At 46.3% G+C, this 22,842-nt stretch overlaps 1 protein-coding gene across 9 annotated transcripts in view; it reads left to right on the forward strand.

Annotated features, from left to right (window-relative positions):
• Window positions 1–22,842, forward strand: part of FLNB (filamin B) — a 125,403-nt gene that overhangs the window by 81,160 nt on the left and 21,401 nt on the right. For 4 of the 9 annotated variants that reach the window (XR_016021307.1, XR_012489718.2, XM_019724157.3 and 1 more), the window contains exons 20-35: window positions 1,342–1,604; window positions 2,908–3,505; window positions 3,780–3,953; window positions 4,786–4,948; window positions 5,560–5,720; window positions 8,186–8,353; window positions 9,393–9,485; window positions 10,264–10,387; window positions 11,366–11,522; window positions 12,563–12,752; window positions 14,575–14,822; window positions 17,428–17,499; window positions 18,219–18,321; window positions 19,021–19,161; window positions 21,460–21,588; window positions 22,348–22,521. Coding sequence is in view for 7 of the 9 variants with exons in the window: in XM_019724157.3 (XP_019579716.3) it covers window positions 1,342–1,604; window positions 2,908–3,505; window positions 3,780–3,953; window positions 4,786–4,948; window positions 5,560–5,720; window positions 8,186–8,353; window positions 9,393–9,485; window positions 10,264–10,387; window positions 11,366–11,522; window positions 12,563–12,752; window positions 14,575–14,822; window positions 17,428–17,499; window positions 18,219–18,321; window positions 19,021–19,161; window positions 21,460–21,588; window positions 22,348–22,521 (2,958 nt within the window). In the remaining 2 variants the exon portion in view is untranslated. The remainder of the gene's footprint in view (window positions 1–1,341; window positions 1,605–2,907; window positions 3,506–3,779; window positions 3,954–4,785; window positions 4,949–5,559; window positions 5,721–8,185; window positions 8,354–9,392; window positions 9,486–10,263; window positions 10,388–11,365; window positions 11,523–12,562; window positions 12,753–14,574; window positions 14,823–17,427; window positions 17,500–18,218; window positions 18,322–19,020; window positions 19,162–21,459; window positions 21,589–22,347; window positions 22,522–22,842) is intronic. The other 5 variants (XM_019724158.3, XM_019724160.3, XM_019724159.3 and 2 more) reach the window with 5 other exon arrangements.

The raw sequence follows: 22,842 nt of genomic DNA on the forward strand, positions 1-22,842 counted from the left end.
CCAGACCTTCTCTCTGCGTGTGCATGTACATGTGTGCTAGCAGAAAACATTTGGCAGTGTTTATTTTGCATTCAAATTATCTTCCTCTACCCATATGTCTTCAGCCTGCCTTTTTGCATCAGCAGTTCTGCTTGGAAAACATTCACACTTTAATCCCCTTGTTGGCGTTAGCTGCCAAGTGACCGCAGCCTGGCTGTACCTCAGTGGCACGTTCACCTGGTTTCAGGCTCACACAGGGCTCGGCGTGTACCCCCACGGGAGGCCTCTTGTTTCACCAGTGAGAGTTTCTTGGGGTCTCGGCAGGAGCATCGGTGAGCACCTTCGTGGACCTATGACCCAAATGCAGGAGTTGTGAATGAGCCAGCTCCCAGCCCGGGGCTCTGACGCAAGAGCTCAGTGCTGCCAAGCTCCTTTGTCCCTGGGGGGGCAGCCAGCTCTGAGTATACGAGCAGTCACTGTCCAACCCTTCGCGTGTCCCCTTAACACTCCTTTCTCCAGACCAGGAAAAGCACAATGCCAATTAGGAAAAGCCTTCGGGACGGGGAGCTCCTTGCCTGTGATTCGGCAGTATTCATCTAGGCAGGTCCTGTGTTGCCCTAGAGTCAGGATTTCCCTGGGGTGGGGGTGGGGGGCTGTGTTCCCAGTGCTTTTGTTTTGGTTCAAAGTCCTTAACCTGTTTTTGTCAAACATAACACATTGGTTTTCTGTGGCCCTGCTTTGCAAAGACCTTTCAAATACCAGCTCTGTGACTTTTGCCTTCTTGGCTGTGGGATTAAATTTGCTGCCAAGAATTAGTAAATAAAACACTGGCTTATGGGAATGTTTTGATATAAAGTTAACACCAAAAGTAAGGAAAGGAAAGAGGACAGTGTCAGATTATAATCGACTGGTCAGCAAAGCAGATTGTGGAATCAAATAAATTTAGGTTTGAGTCCCAGCTTTGTGATCTGCTGGACATGTACCCCGGGACAAGTTACTAACCTTTCTGGGCCTCAGTTTCTCCCTCTGTTAAAGCCATTGGTTACTAATAAATACCCCATAGGGTTGTGGTGAACATTAAAGGAGATCATGTGCTGTACTCAGACCTGATGTACAAAACGCGTTAGTAAATGATAGCTATCATTGTTATCATCATTAATTAATAGTTGTTCTTATACCAGTTATTCCTCAGGCCAAGATGCCGATGATTCTCACTCAGTCTTGCGTCTTGTCCTCTGTAGCAGCTATTGCTTATTGTAGAGGCTGAGACGACCCCATGTCCAAGGGATCATCATTTCTGTGCTCTCAGTTCTTGCTGCTAAAAGGATCAGCTGATCAGTTTGGCTTCTTTCCCTTTTCTAGGAGTCGAAGTTGGAAAGGATCAGGAGTTTTCCATTGACACCAGGGGTGCGGGCGGCCAGGGGAAGCTGGACATAACGATCCTGAGCCCCTCCAGGAAGGTTGTGCCATGTCTGGTGGCGCCCGTGGCGGGCCGGGAGAGCAGCACGGCCAAGTTCATCCCTCGGGAGGAGGGGCTCTACGCTGTAGACATGACCTATGATGGACACCCCGTGCCCGGGAGCCCCTATGCCGTGGAGGCCTCACTGCCGCCTGATCCCACCAAGGTCAGCTTTGTGTTCGTTCCAGAACGTGTCTTCTAGTGTCTAATGTAACACCATAGTCCTCTGATGCTGGCAAACACCTTTAGAAAATCATGCTGTGATAAAAGTCAGTGCTCAACGGCTAACAGTAGTTCTCTCTTCTACAATTCGGCGTGCAGGGTCCTGTGGACAGCTGGGTCCCACCCCTCCTCTCATTCTCTGGCTGTGAGGGGCTCCCTGTCCCTGAGTTCTATTCTTGTCATTTGTTAGTGTAATAACTCACTCACTTAGTGGAACAACGATACTCGCTTCAAACTGAGTCTGTAAGGGTAGGGGAGATGTGTGCGTGTGGAGGCCGCCACTGGCATCTGGTACACAGAATGAGCTCACCTTACAGATGCTAGAATGATAGAATACAAAAGTAGTTGTTCTCATTATTTCTTCCTACTAGTCTGAATCAAGGGTGTTCGAGTATGGCCAGTGGTCTGAATGGCATGAATCCTATAAAACTGTCTGTCTTGTTGAATGAGAGGTGAAAGCCTCAGCCTCCCCTTTCCCTTGTTTAAAATTTAGATTTTTCTATTTTAAAATTTTATTAGACTTTATTTTTTAAAGTAGTTTTAGGTTCATAGAAAGACTGAGAAGAAGGTGCAGAGATTTCCCACGTACCCCCTGCCCCAACGCATGCATAGCCTGCCTGTTATCACCATCTCCCAGCCGAGTGGTGCATGGTTATAACTGATGAACCTGCATTGACAACGTTATCACGCAAAGTCCATAGTATACATTTGGGTACACTATTGGTGTACAGTCTGTGGGTTTGGACAGGTATATAATGACATGCATCCATCATTCTCATTAATTTTTTATTATGCAGAATTTCTTCAGGGAGGTATAGCCGTCAGAGCAACAGTGAGGTCTATGAAAGTCGTTCTACAAGGACTCAACCTGGGAAACCTGTGTGTGTTTGTGGGATGGATGTTAGGTCTCCAGTTCTAGCCTGGTGGTTCAGGACGGCCGGGCATGGCAGGAGAGAGGGAAGTCATACTCTGTGCTTCAGAGGGCCGTGCCTCGCTGCTATGACTTTCAGTGTTGATTAGTTCACAGCCATGTCTCCCTTTTGTAGCCATTTTCAGCATCAACTGCATTGTAGCTGTAACTCAATTGTGGGGGTGAGTGTGTGACCCAAGTTAGGCCCCAGGGAGAAGGCCCACTTGACCGAGATGTAATTCAGTGCCAGTTATAAGCTTGGGTGTTGAAAGCAGTACTGGCTGAGCAGTAATACCAGTGTCAAGCTGAGTTTGACTTTTATTCTTTCTTCAAATAGGTGAAGGCCCATGGTCCTGGCCTAGAAGGAGGTCTTGTGGGCAAGCCCGCCGAGTTCACCATTGACACCAAAGGAGCTGGAACGGGAGGTTTGGGCCTAACTGTGGAAGGTCCGTGCGAGGCTAAAATTGAGTGCTCGGATAATGGCGACGGGACCTGCTCTGTCTCTTACCTTCCCACAAAACCTGGGGAATACTTTGTCAACATTCTCTTTGAGGAGGTCCACATACCCGGTTCTCCCTTCAAGGCCGACATTGAAATGCCCTTCGACCCCTCTAAAGTTGTGGCATCGGGACCAGGTCTCGAGCACGGGAAAGTGGGTGAAGCCGGGCTACTCAGCGTTGACTGTTCAGAAGCGGGGCCCGGGGCCCTGGGTCTGGAAGCTGTCTCAGACTCTGGAGCGAAAGCTGAAGTCTGTATTGAGAACAACAAAGATGGCACCTATGCCGTGACCTACGTGCCCCTGACCGCCGGCATGTACACGCTGACCATGAAGTATGGTGGGGAGCTCGTGCCACACTTCCCCGCCCGGGTCAAGGTGGAGCCTGCTGTGGACACCAGCAGGGTCAAAGTCTTTGGGCCAGGAATAGAAGGAAAAGGTGGGTTTCATAACAAAAGAGGGAGGCTGCAACCTCCCTGGATCCCCACCTCTGTCCCAGAATGTGTACAAGGGGTTGTATTGTCACTTGGCTGAGGCTACTCTGGAAGGGGCTCCTTTTGGGGGAGGGGTGCACATTAATTTCCTGATTTTGAGAGTCAGAAACCAGTTGTTTGTCGTCACTTAATGTTTTCTAAAGTGCAAAGAACCTTGGTTCTTGGATTTGCTCCTGGGTCTATTGTGTTGATGTTCTTACCTGTGTGATGGCTCTGCAGATGTGTTTCGTGAAGCCACCACCGACTTCACGGTTGACTCACGGCCCCTGACGCAGGTGGGAGGTGACCACATCAAAGCCCACATTGCCAACCCCTCGGGGGCTTCCACCGAGTGCTTCGTCACAGACAATGCCGATGGGACCTACCAGGTGGAGTACACACCCTTTGAGAAAGGTGCGTTGACTTCTCTTTGGACGTGACCCTTGCTCAGAGTTGTGCTTGGCCATTTCCTCCCGGCGAGTGATGCTGATTTCTGCCTCACGTGCTCAGTCCATCTTGGCAGAGACACTTGCAAAGTGACGAGGGAATGTGAAAACCTCACGCCCCAACAGAGCCACCTGCCCACTCAGGGCCTCGCGTACTGGGCCGGTTGTGTGACAGTTGGGCTGAGTTTAGCCTAAGCCTTACCTGAGTAGGCTATACAGTGATGTCATGGAGATTGATCATTTGTCCAATTTTTTTAGCACATTAATTTCTTTCCTGAATATTAGGAATCATTAAAAAATTTGATAAATCATAAAAGCATTAAAAAAAGCACCATATAGCCTCATTACCTGGGTACATGATTCCTGTAAATGTCCTCATATAGATAGTTTAATCTCTTTTTATAGATGCATGTATGTTCCATAGTATGGGTTTTTCTTTGTCTTTTGGTTAATAACTGGGTGGAGTTCTCCCAAAGCAGGGTAGTATGTTTAAGATAACTGAATGTAGACTTGGTGACACTTGCTTGGAGAAGAGAGTTTGCACGTGAGTGAGTGGGTAGAGGGTTCGGGGTGGGGGGAGGTTTATGGGAATGCCAAGTGAACAGAAAGCATAAATAGGCAGTTTGTATTTTTTTAAAACTTGGATCATACCAATATTACTGTTTCTTTAACCTACTCTTTTCCAATAACATGGTAAAGCATGTAGACATGAATGCGTGGTAGAACCCTGGAGGAGAGCGTCACTTCCCACAAATAAGTGACTCCTCTACAATATGTTTCTGTTTTGTTCTTTTGAACAGGCCTCCATGTAGTGGAGGTGACCTATGATGATGTGCCCATCCCAAATAGTCCCTTCAAAGTGGCTGTAACCGAAGGCTGCCAGCCATCTCGGGTTCAAGCCCAAGGACCTGGATTGAAAGAGGCCTTTACCAACAAACCCAATGTTTTCACCGTGGTTACTAGGTAAGTCCCTGGGATTTATGTGTTGTGTCTCTAAAAGGGTAGCCCTAGGTAGTTTAACTGCTTTAAAGAAGTTTTATGGGGTGTTTCCTACATACGTGTGATGGTCTCCCAACTTTTGAGAGGCAATTTTTCTTTGATATTGGAGGCATTTTCTTTTGTAGAGACTTATGTTACAGAGAAAGACTGAGTACACCTAAAAAGCTACCAGAAAGCACTTGGTAAGAGTCATAAAACTGCTGAGCAAACGAGGACTACTTGGAAGCTCCTATATATGTCTGATAATGCAGACATATATAGCCAACCTCATATTTAAGTGAAATACCAGAAGAATTCCTATTAAAATCAATCACAAGACACATACCTGAATTGTACTTGCAGTCCTCGCCAATGCAATTAGATAAGAAAACAAATGAAAGATAAACATTGGAAAGGAGGGGTCAAAGCTATCTTTATTTCACCATTAAGAAATTCCTTGTGTGAGAGGTGCTACAGTAGTTGAGTTGGATTGGCTAAATGGGAAGTTTATAGCGGAATTTTTAAATGAATTTTGGCAAGAAGCAGACTGCCATGGACTACTAGTACTATTTCACTTTCTTTTCCACACTTTTCAGAGGGGCAGGAATTGGTGGGCTTGGCATAACTGTTGAGGGACCATCAGAGTCGAAGATAAACTGCAGAGACAACAAAGATGGCAGCTGCAGTGCTGAATATATCCCCTTTGCTCCAGGAGATTATGATGTTAATATCACATATGGAGGAGCCCACATCCCTGGTAAGCTATCCCTTTGAATGGAACCCAAAGAAGAGTTGATTTTGCATGAAAACAGGTTTGATTTTGCTTCTCTCTCTGAATTAAAAAAAAAAAAAAAAAAAAAAAAAAAAAGTCTATTTGTAGTTGTGGAGAAGGGAGATTTTTCCTTAGGGCTGTATCTCCAAGAATATCCCAACTCCCAGTACTAATGGCAAAGAAGTGTTGACTTGGAGTTTTGACTGAAAATGGTTGTTCGTATGTTGGAGGACCTAGTTCTTAATTTAAAGGAAGGCTGTTTTTTTTACGAAGTTGAAAATCTCCACTTTATTTTATGGTTGGTTCTTATTCATCTTATACATGCATCTTGTTTTCTGTTTTTCACTGACAGTCCTGGTAGCTGATAAAGACACACAAACTCAAATTCTTATTTATTAATTTCTGTCCTATGTAGTAATGTAGTATATACACTTACTGTAAAACAGGGTTTGTTATCCTCAGCACTTGATATTTTGGGATATATATTTTTTTTAATTAAAGTTTATTGGGGTGGCAATTGTTAGTAAAGTTACATAGATTTCAGGTATACAATTCTGTATCACATCATCTATAAATCCCATTATGTGTTCACCACCCAGAGTCAGTTCACCTTCCATCACCATATATTTGATCCCCTTTACCCTCATCTACCACCCCCTTTAGGATAATTTTTTTGTTGTGGGGCTGTCCTGCCCACTATAGTGTATTTAGTGGCCCATTTTGTGACAACCAAAAATGTCTCCAGATATTGCCAAATGTCTCAACTAGGGGTGATTTTGCCCCCTACAACATGACCCCTAGTTGAGACCCACTGCTATAAATGATTTAAACAATAAAGAAATATATGACTAAAGTAGTGAAAGGCTCTCTAACTTTTATGTTCCAGCAGGGGAATTTCCATAGGCTCTCATTCTGTGTGTTTAATGAAACAGTTGCCACCCAACACACATCTAGAAGGGCAGGTGAATGTGTGGTATGATGTGGACGCAAGTCTAAGGACTCTAGGGCTTCTCCCAAGTCAGCTAATGCCTTGTCTCGTGTGTAGTGAGAAAGAGACCCCCAAATTCCAAGACCCCCCAAACAGGAGGAGCCTTGGATGGGTCAGTGCTGTTTTTGCCCTGAAGGCCATATGCCAGAGTGAGACAGAGGGGAAGGGACAGGCTGAGGGTCCTATTTTCGGGTTTCTGGATCTACTCCTAGGAAGCTGAGTGTCTCCTGACTACATGCTTTCCTGATTCTGTCTGTTCTTTCCCCTTATCATGTGCCACTGTGCACACACCCTCACCCTCATTCTTTCTCTCACATTGATCAGAAAGCTTTGACATTCAGCTCAAAGTAATTCTACTCAGATGTTCATTTCAGCCTTAATTCAGTAAAAGTGATATTTCTCCTCAAACTTGTCCTTGCAGCTCTTTCAATATAGATTTTTAAACTCCTGTAATCACTAATCAAGGGGAGTTCAGCCCTGGACCAGACAAAGCTCCTGCCTCAGAAGCTTCCTGTCTAGCCTTTATGTGACCAAAATGTGTGGTAACTGCTATGAAGAAAGAGAGCAGGGCTCGGTGACAGGGTATGGAGCCATGGGTACCTTTTAGTTTTGCAACTCTGCTGTTCGTGGGGTAGGAGAGTAGGGCTCGGAAAATGGGTAGAAGGCGTCACCAGAGAGATGACGTGGTGGCTTCAGCCAGGCAGGTGGCAGTGGAGATGAGTACCTCCTGCTTGTGGAGGCAACAAAGCTATTTTGATTTTGTTGGGAAAGTCTAGTGGATGCCATCAGACTTTGGAATTCCCCTTGTAGAAGGGGGTGAGAGTTTGGCTGACCCATGAGCTTGAAGCATATGGCCATTTTTGAGCATAATAACAGAAAGAGGCCCATGTGCAGCTTTCCCATCAGATGTAGATGGTGCCTTTCTATGTTTCAGACTCTCTGCTGCTTCCCAGAACCTAATGCCAGCTTCTCCTGGACTCCAGAATTTTCCTAGGCAGAGTCATTTAGTAAAGTATTGGTTGATTATCTCAGTGTCAGGCTTCCTAGCTAAGGGAACTTGTGAGGTGCTGCTGTGAAACATTCAGCAACCTGCTAGCTTCTGATTTGCTTGCATGGGAATTCTAGTTGGTTAAACATCAGCCCAGCTTTTCCTGGCCCAGTACAAAACTCATAGTGGGGTTATTTTTAACAAGGTATCCTGTCGTACCCGCAATGGCATATTGGTTTCCTGTGGTGGTCTGTTGGTGGTGGCTGCTTAGACCACCGAATCCACTACATCAGGAAGAAGGGCTGCCATGACTGATTGATGATGTCTGCCTGGGGCTGAGAACACGGGTGTGGCATAGCAGGCTTGGTACCTGCCATCTTGTACTTCAAGTTGTCTTCTTGGTTCTTGGCTTCTCACGTGCTAAGTTCAGACAACTTGCAGTGGACGCTCAGAATCCCGTGACCTCTTTTCCAGGCAGCCCCTTCAGGGTTCCTGTGAAGGATGTCGTGGACCCCAGCAAGGTCAAGATTGCTGGCCCCGGGCTGGGCTCGGGTGTCCGAGCCCGGGTCTTACAGTCCTTTACGGTGGACAGCAGCAAGGCTGGCCTGGCCCCACTGGAAGTGAGGGTCCTGGGCCCACGGGGTGAGTATTCATTCTGCCTTCCTGCTGACATTCACCTGCCCAGGGCAGAGACAACCATGACCCAGAGAAGATACTTTGCTTTTAAGTTTGGTCAGGAACTTAAAATTAAATTTCTCAAATGACTTTATTGCTCCATAGTCTAGCTAAACAGTAGAAGTTCCTGCCTAAAAGGTAGACAGGCCTGTTATTCCTCTCGCGGTCTGTCTTTCCCCCCACTTAATAATACGGCTTTAATTTCGTTTTCTTAAAGTAGTGAGATGAAGCAGATAGTGTTTGGGCTCCCACGTATAATCATTGTGCGGCTGCTTCATTACATGTTTTGGCATTTGTGAGGGGGCTGGGGTTGCTCTGGATTTGGGTGGGAGGTGAGTTTGGAGGTGATACTTGTGTTTGAGATGCCTTGGTGCTCACATGGACCACGTGCACACTTTCTGGAAATGACAGATACTCTGCTCACGTGGCACATGGCTTTGTCATTGTCCCAACTCCCTGGAGAGAGGAGGTCTCTTCGAGGATGGGCATTGTTGGCAATTTGGTCCACCCTTTTGACAGCCTGGGACGGGGGGTTGCTCAGGTGAGCAGGCCATTTTGGGACAAAGCCCTGAAGTGCATTAAAATTCACATTTTTTAGTGCGACCACATTACCTCTTCCAGCACTTACAATGTGCCATTCTCTGTTGAATTTCTTAAATTATCTGGGTTTATCCCCAGTGATGTGTTCTTGGCTTCACAGAAGTAGCAGATTGGGGGCTTCCTTTTTGTGGAGAGGAACTTGCTCCTTGATGGAGTTAGTTCAGCAGGAGGCTATGCCCCCTTGAACTCAGGGTAGAAGTGGTTTGGGGGAAATGAGGTCATGGGGCTGGAATCTGATTCCACAGAATTACTGAGCTTCAAGGTGTGTGTGTGTGTGTGTGTGTGTGTGTGTGTGTGTGTGTGTGTGTGTGTAGAGAGAGAGAGAGAGAGAGAGGGGCAGGCTTTACTTAGTTAGATATGTACCTCTATTATGGCGGATTCTTCAGTAACAGCCTTTTAATTTTAGCTGATGAGACAGATTCCCAGTCATGGCGCAGCCCCTTGAAAGCCATTTCAGAATTCTTTAAAGGTGACCCGAAGGGTGACTTTATGGAGACAGGTTTGCATTTTCCTATTGGCTGCTGCTTTAATTTATATAACCCGAATGCCTCTTGCTGGCCTCTGCACTGAAGTTGCCTTGTACGTCCCTCCTCTGCTTTGCTTAATGAGTATGTTTTGCTTTGGTTAACCTACCCTGCTGTTAACCAATCCTTGACGCTCATGTTTGGAACTGGGATCTAGAATCTACCAACACAATGCATGCCTTGATTATGCTTTAACATAATCTCCAACCATCCCCTGCAAGCATCACACTGATGGTCCCCTCACCCCATGAGATTGGCACCCTCACCTGCCCCGCACCTACACCCAGCTTGCTGGCACCTGTGGTCTTTGCTCAAAGGTGGCCACAAGTCTTGACTGGCCAGCACATTGGTTAATTTTGCTGTTCAAGGTTCTGGACTTTTTGGGCCTACATCCCAAGCATGCCTAACCATCTTGAAAGGATATATCACGTCTGCAGCCTGCATCTTCCTTCACCATACGCCCTGCAGGAACGAGTGTGGGCAGGCTCCTTAATTATACTTTAGGGCAGACTGAGTGTACTTCCGCCAGTAACAAGCTAAAGGTGTCTCTTGGGGTCATTTCTGGAACCATGAATTGGGGATCCTGTGTCCTGTGATTTCTTAGGCCTCTGATTATGGCCTGCTTGCCTTTGTGTTACTCATCAGTGGAAACCAATAGCTCTTGGGGATGAATGTGATTCTTTTTGTACTCAGCCCAGGGTGGAGTATAAGGCAGGCCAGACAGTTACTCAGAACATTCATCTCTGCCCTCAGGCCTGGTGGAGCCGGTGAACGTGGTGGACAATGGGGACGGCACACACACAGTGACCTATACCCCATCCCAGGAAGGGCCTTACATGGTCTCTGTAAAATACGCTGATGAAGAGATCCCTCGTAGGTAAGCTCCTGACACGGAGGGAAGGGGTCCAAACCGGACTCCAGCCCACCCCTCTGCAGGCTTCCTCAGTATTGCTCTGGTGGCCCACACATCCATCCGTCCAATCAGCAAGTATCACCGAGAGCCTGCTTGCTCAGCTCAGGCGTCACAACGTACTAGACCCTATGTCTGGGGCCCCTGCTCTCTGCCCTGCCCCCCCACACCTTGTGCCTTTCAACCATTATTAACTTACGGACAAGCTGAAATCAAGGAGTTGGGAATCTTTGAGAAAAAAAAAAGAAATACATTAGTTTATCAAAATCTTTTTTCTGTTGACCCTGCAAGTAGTTTTCTGATTAGGGCAAAGATTTTGACTTCTTTACTTGAGGATTTGGTTGCCAATAACATTCCCAGGAAGTGTGGGATAGAAGCCTTGCTCCTCGTTCATATTAATAAAAAATATATTGCATAAGCTCTTCACCTCTCAGAATAGCCTCCAAAGGTTTTTATAATCATACTTAAGATCCAAAAGTTTTTCCCATACCTCTAATATACATATGTACATAAAGAGCTCTAGCTATGTAGCTCTAACTATGTAGAAATATTTATAAATTACATCTATGTATTTACTAATAGCATACAAAAATAAGAGGATGAGATAAAATAGTAAAACTGAAGTTCCAATATGCTCTTCCCATTTTGGTGACTGTTGTGTTAGCGTAATAAAACAAGGTTAAACGTGTTAACCCCATGTTTCCCAAACAAATTTTGGAATTAGTTTATATCCCCCGGAATGCAATTGGGGAAAGTCAGTCTGTTGTATGATAGTTACTACCTCCCAATGATAAATATCTGCTGGACTTAAGACATTGACTAAATGTACCATGTTATCTGCTCTAGAAATCCCTTTTGCCATCCCAGTTGCTTCATGTAAAAGAGGTCAGATGTAGTGGGGTTGACATGAATCCATACTGACTGAGTATATATGTGTCTCTCAAGTCCCTTTAAGGTCAAGGTGCTTCCTACATATGATGCCAGCAAAGTGACCGCCAGTGGCCCTGGCCTCAGTTCCTATGGCGTGCCTGCCAGTCTGCCTGTGGAGTTTGCGATCGATGCCAGAGATGCCGGGGAAGGCCTGCTTGCTGTTCAGATAACGGTAACTGGGAGCTCGTTTCTGGGGTCACATTGATTAATGATAACCCTGGTCAGGGGTAAGAACCAGGATTCTAATAACCAGTTTCTGACCTGATGCCAATTCATGTTGGACAGATTTTTCCCACCAGAGAGTCAGTGCTTGTGCAAGAGAACAAACAGGCTTGCCTGTAAGGTCTGAGGGTATAGCTCCAAGTACCACGTTTTGCTATGTCTCATGTGTTTTGCTCTCTGTTATATCTATGTCTATGTTTTTATTTTAAAATGTTTTAACTTACTCATTGGATTAGGTAGGACTAAATTCTGCTACACATCACAGTCAACCCTAAAATGAGTGCCTTAAATACATGGATTGTTCTCTTGTGTTAAAGAAGCTGAGGGGCAGGGCACCTGGGTGCTGTGTGGCTGCTCTGTCCCAGCGTGTGGCCTCTGTCCTTACGGTCTTCTCTTGGGCCACGAGGCTCCTGGTGCTCTGGCCATCTGATCCACATGACACGCCAGAGGAGGGAAAAAGGCAGACGGGAAAATCCGGGCCTTCCAACTCCATCAGCTTTCTTAAACAGCCCTATGATAAGTCTCTTAAAAGATTTCCACTCCCTTTTCATTTGCCAGAAATTTGTCGCTATCGTGTGGCCATACCTAGTGGCAAAGGCTGCTAGGAAGTGTGGAGTCTTGTGTTCTGGGAGCAGTGCACCTAGTGGAGAATCAGGGTCCTTAATGAAGAGAGAAGGGAGAGTGAATGTGGCAGTGTGCAAGCAGGGGCCTCTGCCCCCTGGACACCCTAGTGTCAGTGGATTTTGAGCTAAAACACTATTTGTTTGCTTGACAGAAAAATTACTAAAAATTGACCATGTCCATCACCGTGTTAAAAGGATCTGCGACCCTCTCCTCTTCCCACCAAAAACAACTCAATTGTATTAAGCCAGTAATTCCGTCTCCTCCCACGAGAGGCACTAATTAATGAGCAACGTGTATCAAGGTTTTCCATGAGTTGTTTCTACATCTTGGTGACAGTATCCCAAATCACATTTCTCTGTTCCACAGGACCAGGAGGGAAAACCCAAAAGAGCCATCGTCCAGGACAATAAAGATGGCACGTATGCCGTCACCTACATCCCTGACAAGACTGGACGCTACATGATTGGGGTCACCTATGGGGGGGATAACATCCCATTCTCTCCCTACCGCATCCGGGCCACACAGACGGGCGATGCCAGCAAGTGCCTGGCCACGGGTGAGTGCAGGTCACGGTCAGGAGCATGGGCTTTGGAGTCAGAAGGCCAGGGGCCAGCCCTGATCACACAGCTGTTAAGTAGCTTAGCAAGATACTCAATCCCTCTCAGCATCAGTCAGACTAAGATTTAAGATCTTTTTGAGAACATTTAAATTCAGGAAGCTCTTCTAAGGATCAAAGACTCACGGGGTTATTGCAAAGGTTCGATGAGGTCGGGCATGAAAAATGCTTAGCACAGTGCCAGGCACATGGCGGCTGTTACAGTAGTACTTTTGAAGTGGGTACCTTTGTTGAGATCTCAGCTGTGAAGGTAGCTCCCGTGAAAAGTAGCAAATGTATGCCTTTCATGAGTCGATGGTTTCGTTATTCAAGATCATGTTAGACCAGCATGAGAGAAACACATTCAGGGACCTGGATTTTTCCTCAACACTTGGAACTTACGCCTAAGTCTCAGGAATTCTCCAGGAATATTTGAGCATCACAGTTCCTTCCATTTCTAAGACATGACTATTTGAATAGCCCAGGCCCTTCATTTTCTAAGTACAACTCTTGCAACTCTGATGCTGCTTCAAGTAGATTTCCAAACATAAATCCCCATCTCTGAAATGAAACAGATTTGCTCTTCCTTAAATAAAATTAAACATAGGCCCCACCCTGGATGTGTTCTGTTTCTCTCATATCTTGTCTTGCTCTGAACGGAGAAAATCTTTTGGATTTCAGGGCAAGCTTGTAAATTGCTTGTCTTGGCCCATTTTGGCTCACCCACTGCAAAATTTGATAACTTTTGAAACACTGGCCAATCTGCCACCTCCTGAGTATATGCCGTGCCAGAGTCAACTGGATGGCCTTTGCTAACCAAAGGGCATGTCAGTATTGGGTGGGGACTTCCTCCTTGCTTTCCAGGCCCTGTTCTGGCCTCTCGTTCAGGCAGCATCCTGAGCAGATAACTGCTCACCTGGGGTCTCCTATAGGCCAGTCGGTCTGTCATTCAAGGCTTTCCACAGATCGGCTTCAGCCTTCCCTCTACAACTCATGTCTGAACAACATGCTCTTATCACTCCCTGTTGCTTCTACACACTTTTCCCTTTTTTTTTTTGGCCAGTGTGCTTTAGTTTAGACTTTTCTGCACTCCCTGATGTTGTGTGGATCCTGTGTAAAGAGGTGCCACAAGTCAGAGAAAGAGATTGGTCATCGTTTAGGGACAGAGGTTGTAGGTCTCCCCTAGCCAAATGCTCCCGTCCTTCAGAACTCAGCCATTTCCCCTTTCCTAAGAAAGCCTTCTGTCAATGTGGAAACCCTGGGACATAACGTCTTAGAACTTTTGAATGGATGTACTGCAGGACTCTTCTCTGAAGAGCAGTTGATGTTTCTTTTCTGTAACTTTGTCCCCCTCAGCATTTCTACAGCAGGTTGAGCTATGATTCTTGATGCCTGGCCTGCATCCATCTGCCCTATTAGATTTTGAGCATCTTGAGAGCAGAGACAGTATTTTGCTCACCTTTGTGTGTACCTGACACTTAAGAAAACACGCAACATGTTGTTTGTTGATGAAAGTTGACTTTCATGCCCATCCTCTTGAATGGTGGCAAGCCAGATCCAGCATTTCACTGACACTCCGAGCTCACAGTTTCTTTATATAATAAATGATAGATGAAATGCTTCTGTCAGCATCACCTTCCCCAGGCAATCTCTGGGACATCCCTATATGTGGCTGTAGTTGAAGGTCTAACATTTATAGATACAGACAACACAGACATATGTGATTTGTTCTTAGGCCCCCAGGGTCACTGTCCATGGCTGAAACTTCCATTCTCTTCTCCAGGTCCTGGAATTGCCTCCACTGTGAAAACCGGGGAGGAAGTGGGCTTTGTGGTTGACGCCAAGACTGCCGGGAAGGGGAAAGTGACCTGCACAGTTCTGACCCCAGACGGCACTGAGGGTGAAGCTGATGTTATCGAGAATGAGGATGGCACCTATGACATTTTCTACACAGCCGCCAAGCCAGGCACCTATGTCATCTATGTCCGTTTTGGGGGCGTCGACATTCCCAACAGCCCCTTCACTGTCATGGTAAGGAAAATTCCTTCTCTCGAGCATGCTGTTATCAGCAGAAACCATAACAGCTGCCATTAGTTAAGCCCTGGCTAAAACAGCCCCATCTATATATACATATTTCTTTTTCTTTAAAAATTTTTTTCTTAAGCAGTCATGACCTTGTAGGTGCTAGAGGACACTCTAGAATCCCAGAGACCCTTTGGCTCTAAGACTTTTCAGGGAATTTTATCAGCCACCAAAGTATCCATCATGCTAAGGGTCTTAGGCAATGTCCTGACCTAAACACAGTTCAGAAAGACACACTTAGTCAAAAATGGTTTATAAGGAAAACATTGCAGTGTTTTATTCTGCTGCCTGGAGGAGAGAGGTTCCGGGTGCTGCTCTGTCCGAAGACTGGACTGATATTCCGCGACTCCCAAGTTCCTCCAGTTGTGTTTTGTAAAGCTTCAAACTTTGCATCTGAGGGGAAATAGCCTGTCATTTGAAACTGGGAACATCTGGAAAAAAGGGAAACTGTTATGTACACCTCTGGGCCAGAGAACGACTCGACTCTTTAATTTTCAATTGGAGTGACTTTTAGATCTTCCTCTGATTGTTAAGATTCTTCAACCAGGAAAAGGGTTAGAAACCTTATGAGCATTCCCTCCTTTAGCCTTCAAGACAAGCACTGTTGGCCCTTTTACAAGTAAAGTGTAGGAGCAGGGATTAGAGTCAAGTCTGCTGAGTCCAAAGTGCCTGCTCTCGCCAGCCACCGAGCTGTGCGGTCCCCCTCAGCTGGTGTGCTTTGATGCCACGGGCAGCGGCCACACTTGACCACAAAGTTCACGGGCCTCAGTGGTCTGGCTCCGAGCACAGCCTTCGAAGCCCCTTCTAATGAGTACACTTTATGCAGCGACAGAGAAGGGCGTGAAGACGCCACTCCAAACAGAAGCTCATGCCTGTCTTCCAGACAGTCTGTAATCTGCTGTAGCTTCTTTTTCTTTGCCGTAGACATTTGTTTATCTGTAAATGTGCCAGAGGTCTGGAGGCTCTTTTGTGTCTCAAGGATGTAAACACTTGTCAATTTTTGACAGTGCTCATTTGGGAGTGTTTTTCTCCTTCAGGGCAGACAGAAATGCAGCTAGAAAGTTGGTGTCCTTCTTATTTACAGAGAAGGATCCCAGGTGTAGTTTTTTTAAGAATCTGTGCTTAGCCCGTAGTGGGTTTTATCTTGTTGGTTAGAATTGGGTAGGATGGAAGAACAGCTTCTGGGCAGAGATCACAGCCCTTGCCGGTGCAATGAACCGGGGGTAACAGGCCATGTTAGGAGAGTCTGAGTGAGAAAATTGGTGTGAAAACATCGAGGATCATTTTAGCAGACAAGCCAGAGACCTGACATGGAGGCCACCAAACTCATTAGGAATACATGTTCCCTTGACCCTGGAATGCACACAAAGCACGAATACTTTGTGCAGGCACACTGCCCCCTAACCACTGCTGACCACAGAAAGGAAGTATCACCCACGATACCAAGGTTTGGGTCTTCATTCTCCCATCCCAAGCTTTGTCCCGGCTTCTTATGGGTAGATTCCCTGCCTCCCTCGACAGCCTTGGGTCCAAAGGACATGAACACCCAGTACTGCCTGTGCAGCAAATATCTCAAGAAGACCCAGCAGGCTGGTTCTTCAGGTTAAATACATCACACAGAAGACATGCACATGAAGTCAAGGATCTAGCAGTTTATCTGCGTGTTCCTATTGAGAAGTCCTGGATCCAAGGCCATAGCGTAGCCATTGAAAGATCTTCCCAGTATCTGAGTGGCCCCAACCTGAGAGGGCCCTACAAGTGGGCGATTGGGCTGTTCCAAATGTCAAAGCTCACAAAGGTGCCTTTGTAAGTGAATCTCCCTTTCTGCAGATGACAAAATAACACTGAAAAGAGTGAACGTGGGCATGTAGACTTTCCCCCCTAGGGGAGGCCTTCCGACTCTTGTTTATTTTGGTAGAAGAGGTAGACCCTCTCATCAGGGCAGTTGGATTAGGAACATGAAGTCTATGGGTTGTTTTTTTAAAAAATGAATTTATAAAGACTTTTAAAACATTGCAAATAACAAGAGACCACTTTCCCAATTTCAGGCTTTTCCCTGTTTGCGTAACAAACATCAGTTTTGGGCCTGGGATCACACCACACACGTTGCTTTGCAACGTGCTTTCTCCCTTCACTGTGCCACAGATAGGCTCCCGTATCTATTCATCAGATGTGCCACAATGTTTCACTGCACAGACTTATGGAATTTACTTAGCTGACTCCCTCACAGATGGACTTTTAAGTTGCTTCAGGTTTTCATGACCACAAACAGCTCCAGTAAAACCCTTGCATACATCACTCATCTATGGACTTTCCTGCTACTATTTCTGTAGACCTGTTTCCTAGAAGTGGGGTTGTGGGTTCAAAGGGCATATGGATTTGACATTCGAAGGAGGGCGCCAACTTGCTTACCCCAAGGGTAGGAAGGAGGTAGACTCCCTGCTGTGCAATGTGGAGCAGATGGGGAGTAAGCAGCCCTCAGGTGGTAGAATCTACTGAGTAGCAGTGTCCCTCCAATGTGATTCCCTACTAATCTTCATTTGCCACCGACCAGGCCACGGACGGGGAAGTCATGGCTGTGGAGGAGGCACCGGTAAATGCATGTTCCCCTGGATTCAGGCCCTGGGTACACTTTCTGTTTTTTTCCTTTTTGCATTTCTGTGTTTACTCAGACTTCATTTTAGAAAAGCTACAGCCTGCTTCTGGGGATTGCTTAAGGCCTCTGGGTGTCCTGGTCATTGGTTTGTCCCTCACCGATCAGTCCATCACAATGATCCCTGCTTTCCCTGTAATGAGACCCACCCATGTCATCGTACACGCTCCATGAATCACCAGCCGTCATGTGTGTGATCACGCTTGGTGCAGTTTGTCTCTACGTTTAAAGAGAAAGATGGACCGCTGTCTTCAGCCCTCCTGCTGACTCTCAAAGCCACCACTTTTGCACATTGGGTGTCTGTTCAGGGTGAAAGCCACCCGCTGCTACTTTCTGCCACTTAAAACACACCTTCTTTTCCAGGCCACAAGCCACTAAACCTTTCCAGATGGAGCCTCTTGGGACTCACAGACACTGCTGTCTCTCACTTTTCCATTTTCCCGTGGGCACTGCTGGGAATTTTACAAGCAAACTGCCTAGTGATTTTTAGCAATTGGTCACATGACTTCTCAATCCCTCAGGTTCTGCTCTGGCCCCAGGGCCAGTTCCACAAAGCCTGTAACACACGGGCAACCACATCTCCAAATCCTCGCTGCACTGCTTGCAAAATTCCCAGTTGCTCTGCCCGCTATAGCTTCACTAGCTCACGCTGTTGTCCACTTTACCTAGTGACCGCTGCTTCCTGTTTTTAGGTCACTGAAGAGGCCTATGTCCCAGTGAGTGACATGAACGGCCTGGGGTTTAAGCCTTTCGACTTGGTCATCCCGTTCGCAGTCAGGAAAGGAGAAATCACTGGTAAGCACTGTCGTGAAAGCCATCCCATTGTCCCTTGCTCGCACTAGGTCTCCAGAACAGTACCGGGAGGTGGTTCCACCTGTCTGCCCCCCGACCTACCGTCCTGATCGCAGCATCCCTGGTTCTTGCTCTAGGGGTTGGTGCTTGAGCTCCTGAGATTGCAGAATGTTCTGTGTATCTGTGTGTGTCTCTGAAGAGGCGGCTCCTCTATAACTTGCATTACCTCCTGGAGAGAGCCCGAGGTTCTCTCCAGGTTAAGAACTACTCTTAACTGTCAGCGTCCTGTTCTGCCTTTTTTCCCGCTTTCTCTCACTCTTCCATTTTTCCAGATATGATATTGGCACTGAGATCTATTGTACCATGTTACTTTCTCTGCTTCTCCCTTTTAATGCCTGCTTCTCTTTGAGTCAGTGCTCGATTAATCCTCTTCTCGTGGTCTTCTCAATCCTGCTTCAGCTTCTAATTTGTCAGTACAAAGCAGAAATCCCTTTGCTTAGGAGTTGCCTGCTGCATTTTGTGGGACCAAAAGGGAACAAAATAAAGCCAGGTTCGTGTCTATTTTCCTGTTGTGGAACTTGAGTGTTTGAGGCAGCAGGGAGTGTGCTTAGATCTGAAGACCTTTCTTTTGAAGGCCACCTGTGCCATTTCTGGGCAAAGTCACTGGTGGGCTTATTGCCCTGTCTCCCTGTGCTCCAATAGGAGAAGTCCACATGCCTTCTGGGAAGACGGCCACACCTGAGATTGTGGACAACAAGGACGGCACGGTCACCGTCAGATATGCCCCCACGGAGGTCGGGCTCCATGAGATGCACATTAAATACATGGGCAGCCACATCCCCGGTGAGTCAGGCTCAGCGCCTTGGTCAGCTCGCCCTGCATGCAGGACTCCCAAGATTCAGGAGCCTGAACTTCTGGGAGGTTTGCAGACGTTCAGTCAACTGCTGTGTGGGAAACAGTTCTCAGTGGCAGGTTTGGGAATGTGCTGTTGGCGTCCCTGTGAAACCAGACAGCCTGTGACCCCAGCAGATGCAGCTCATTTCCAGCGGGATGATGCAGCTGAGCACCCTGGGTCAGAGTGCAGGCCCTTAGGTCCGTGATTGTTTGTCCTTGTCACTATGCCCAGTGTGGCCACAGGGTTAGCTGGGAGAAAAATGTGAGGCACATCAAGGGACTTTCCAGGAGAACCCTACGTGGTATGGGGGTTTGCGGCGGGAGAAGAGGTTGTGAGAAGAGGATAAGCTGCCTTATTGTCACACTGCCCTTGACAAGGAAATCCAGCTCAAGTTTCAGGTCTTTCAAGCAGCAGAATGTGTTATTCCTGTTCTTTTTTAAAAAATAAAAAGTATTCTTGTTCTTTTTTTAAAATTATTTTTTAATTTAAGACTTTGAGTAGGCAACATACACAGAGTTTTAAAATGATGTGGAGAAAGGCTTCCTTCCCACCCGTAGCTCCTATCTGCCCTCTCCTTGAACCAAACTGGTAGTTTTTTAATGTTGGATTTCAGAATATTTTTAAGACTCTACAAGCAAATGAGAATACAGATTTTTAATCCTTCTCCATATTTTACATCAACAGTCGCATACTCAACACATTATTCTGTCCTTGTATTTTTGTCTAACCGTTCATGCAGGAGCGCTTTGCACGTCTGAATAATAGAGCATCTTTGGGGCGCCCTGCCATTTGGGGTGAACCCTTACATATTTAACCATTGTCCCCGTTGGAGGATAGTTCTTCCCCACCTTTTGCTGTCACTCGTCGTGCTGCAGTGACTCATAGCCTTTTACATTATCATACCACACTTGCGAAGGCGTATCTGTGAGATTTTGTTCCCAGGGGAGGAATTGCTGGGCACATACTGGCATCTGTCATTTTGCTAGATGTGACAAATTGCCCTTCATCAGGGCTCTTCCAATTCACGCATTCACCAGCGATATGGGAGAGTACCTGCTTTTCCACAACTTTGCCAGTGGAATAGGCTATCAAATTTTTTGGATCTTTGCGAAACTGATAGTTGAGAAAACAGTATCTCAGTGTTGCTTTATTTGTATTTCTCTTATGAATGAGATTGGGCAACTTTCTATATGTTTAAGTACTGTGAGTGTTTGTGTATCTTTTCCTGAGAACTAAGCGTTTGCATCCTTGGCCCAGTTTTTCTATATGGTTATTGGCCTTTGTCATATCAGTTTCTGAGAGCAATTTAAATCCTGGAGAGGTTAGCCCTTTGTGATGATGTTTGCTTTAGTTTATGTGTATGTGCGTGCATAACATTTGTTCAAAGCAAAAATATATTATCTGCTTCTATTTAAATATTGTAAAGATAAAGATACAGAGAAAGTAAAAATTGTCTTTCTCTCATTTCCTTCCTACTTTCCCTGCTGGTGTGTGTATCTTTTCAGATGTTTTTTTCTGTACCTACAAACATGCATACAATTTTGTTTTGTTTTGTTTTTAAAGGGATGGAATAATGGTGTTAATATTATATAGCAACTTGCCTTTTTCTCTTTTTAATGCAACGCATTATAGATAATCTCTCAAGTTAGTACATATAGATCTCCCTCATTCTTTTTAATGACCCAAGAGTAGAACAGTGTTTATGTAATCAATTCCCTATTGTTGGATGTAGGGCTTTTCCTAATTTGCATCTGACCACTGTGGAAATGAAGTACTTGCATAGGGCTGGGAGTGGAAGTGGGTAGGGAGGATCACTATGGGATAAATTTCCACAGTGTGGGGTGGGCTTGTAGGGCCTTCCATTTTGAAGGGCACCGTCAAATGGCCTCACAAAAGGCCTTTTCAGCTGTGTTCCTTCTTAACAGTGAGTGGATCATTTGTTCACATGGTCAGTCAGCTTTTTCCTCTTTATTAGTCAAGTTGAGCTGGACTCCCCTGCTTTAGCGCCCCCTCTGGTCTGGAGCAGCCTCAGGACTAATTTTCTTGTGTAACATTGAAGTAACGATTGTGAGTAGACCCCACTGTATGTCCTAGGAGGGTAAGCGCCATCAGTCTCGTTTGTGCCTTCTGCCTCTGTGTAGGAGACCCCACACCTGCTTGCTGTTAGAGAAATGTTAGGACACTGGGGGTCCGAGGTATGCATTCCCCCTCAGTAACTCCCAGTTTTGTGTTCTTTGCAAACCCAGAGAGCCCGCTCCAGTTCTACGTGAACTACCCCAACAGTGGGAGTGTTTCTGCATACGGTCCCGGCCTGGTATATGGAGTGGCCAACAAAACTGCCACCTTCACCATCGTCACGGAGGATGCAGGAGAAGGTACTGAGTCATTTATGTGGTTATATGCTTTCAGTTTTCCATTGGAGAGCTACGCGGACACAAGTCCAGGGCAGCTTTTAAAAATAAAACTGTAGGATGGTTATATTTGTCTTATCTTTTGTCTCGTAGAAATGCCTTACATATAGCTGCTCTGTCTTCTACCCAGAACAGGAATTTTTGAAGTTCTTTAGGTTCTGATTGAAATCAGATTCATACTGTGAAATGCTTCCGGTGACTTGCCTAAAATTTTCATTGTGTTTTGGTTGATGACGGTTTTGTTTTTGTTCTTTTTGCATATATGTACTTGCATCCATGGGACCATATGAGTTATTTAGTGGCCCATTCTAGATAAATCTCTGTGTGCATCCCCACTGTCTTCATGGAGCTTTTTACATTTGTGGTTCTGATAGGATTTCCACAGTGGCATCCAGCTCCTGACCAGCAGTGATAGTCTGTGTGACACTCCTCCCGTGTGTGTGGTTGGGGTACAGGGCTCCACCCCTTTCTCGTCCCACACATCTGAAAGAGTAGAGAGAACTTCAGGGTTACTTTCAGTGAAGAATTCATATGGGAACGTGCCTTCCTAGTTGGCGCTTTCACCACGTACGTTGCTTTATTCTGACCTATGCACCTTGCCCATGGCTCACATGGCTTGTGTCAGACTGATGTTCCCAGACTCAGGGCTGCCCTAGATGAGTTGTTCCCATGGAAACAAAGAAACACTCCCTGATGGCCTTCCCTCCCTGCTGCCATTCACAGGTGGCCTGGACTTGGCTATCGAGGGGCCATCAAAGGCCGAAATCAGCTGCATTGACAACAAAGATGGGACGTGCACAGTGACCTACCTGCCCACCCTGCCAGGCGACTACAGCATTCTGGTCAAGTACAACGACAAACACATCCCCGGCAGCCCGTTCACAGCCAAGATCACAGGTGGGCTTACCTGGCTCGCTGGGGCTTCCTAGTGAGGCGTGTGGCTTCTCCCCCATCAGCCTCTCTCCCCATCAGACCAGGGGCAGCAGGCTAGGCATCTGTTTGAGTTTAGGTTTCGCAGGGACTCATTTGGAAGGAACTGGGAATGCAAGACCAACTTCGGATGAGCTAAATTCCCCCCTTAGCTGTTAAGCCAGGGAAAAGGCAAGCACACCATTTGGAGTGCACTTACTTTGTGCCAGTCTGACTCCCACGTGTAAATAGCAGGGGCTCAGATAGAGGCATTCAAATAATACGTATTATTAATACGCATGAATACAC

This window comes from Rhinolophus sinicus, chromosome 5 (assembly GCF_057876585.1).
Source record: "Rhinolophus sinicus isolate RSI-liver-muscle chromosome 5, RSI-T2T, whole genome shotgun sequence".
NCBI classification, from domain to species: domain Eukaryota; kingdom Metazoa; phylum Chordata; class Mammalia; order Chiroptera; family Rhinolophidae; genus Rhinolophus; species Rhinolophus sinicus.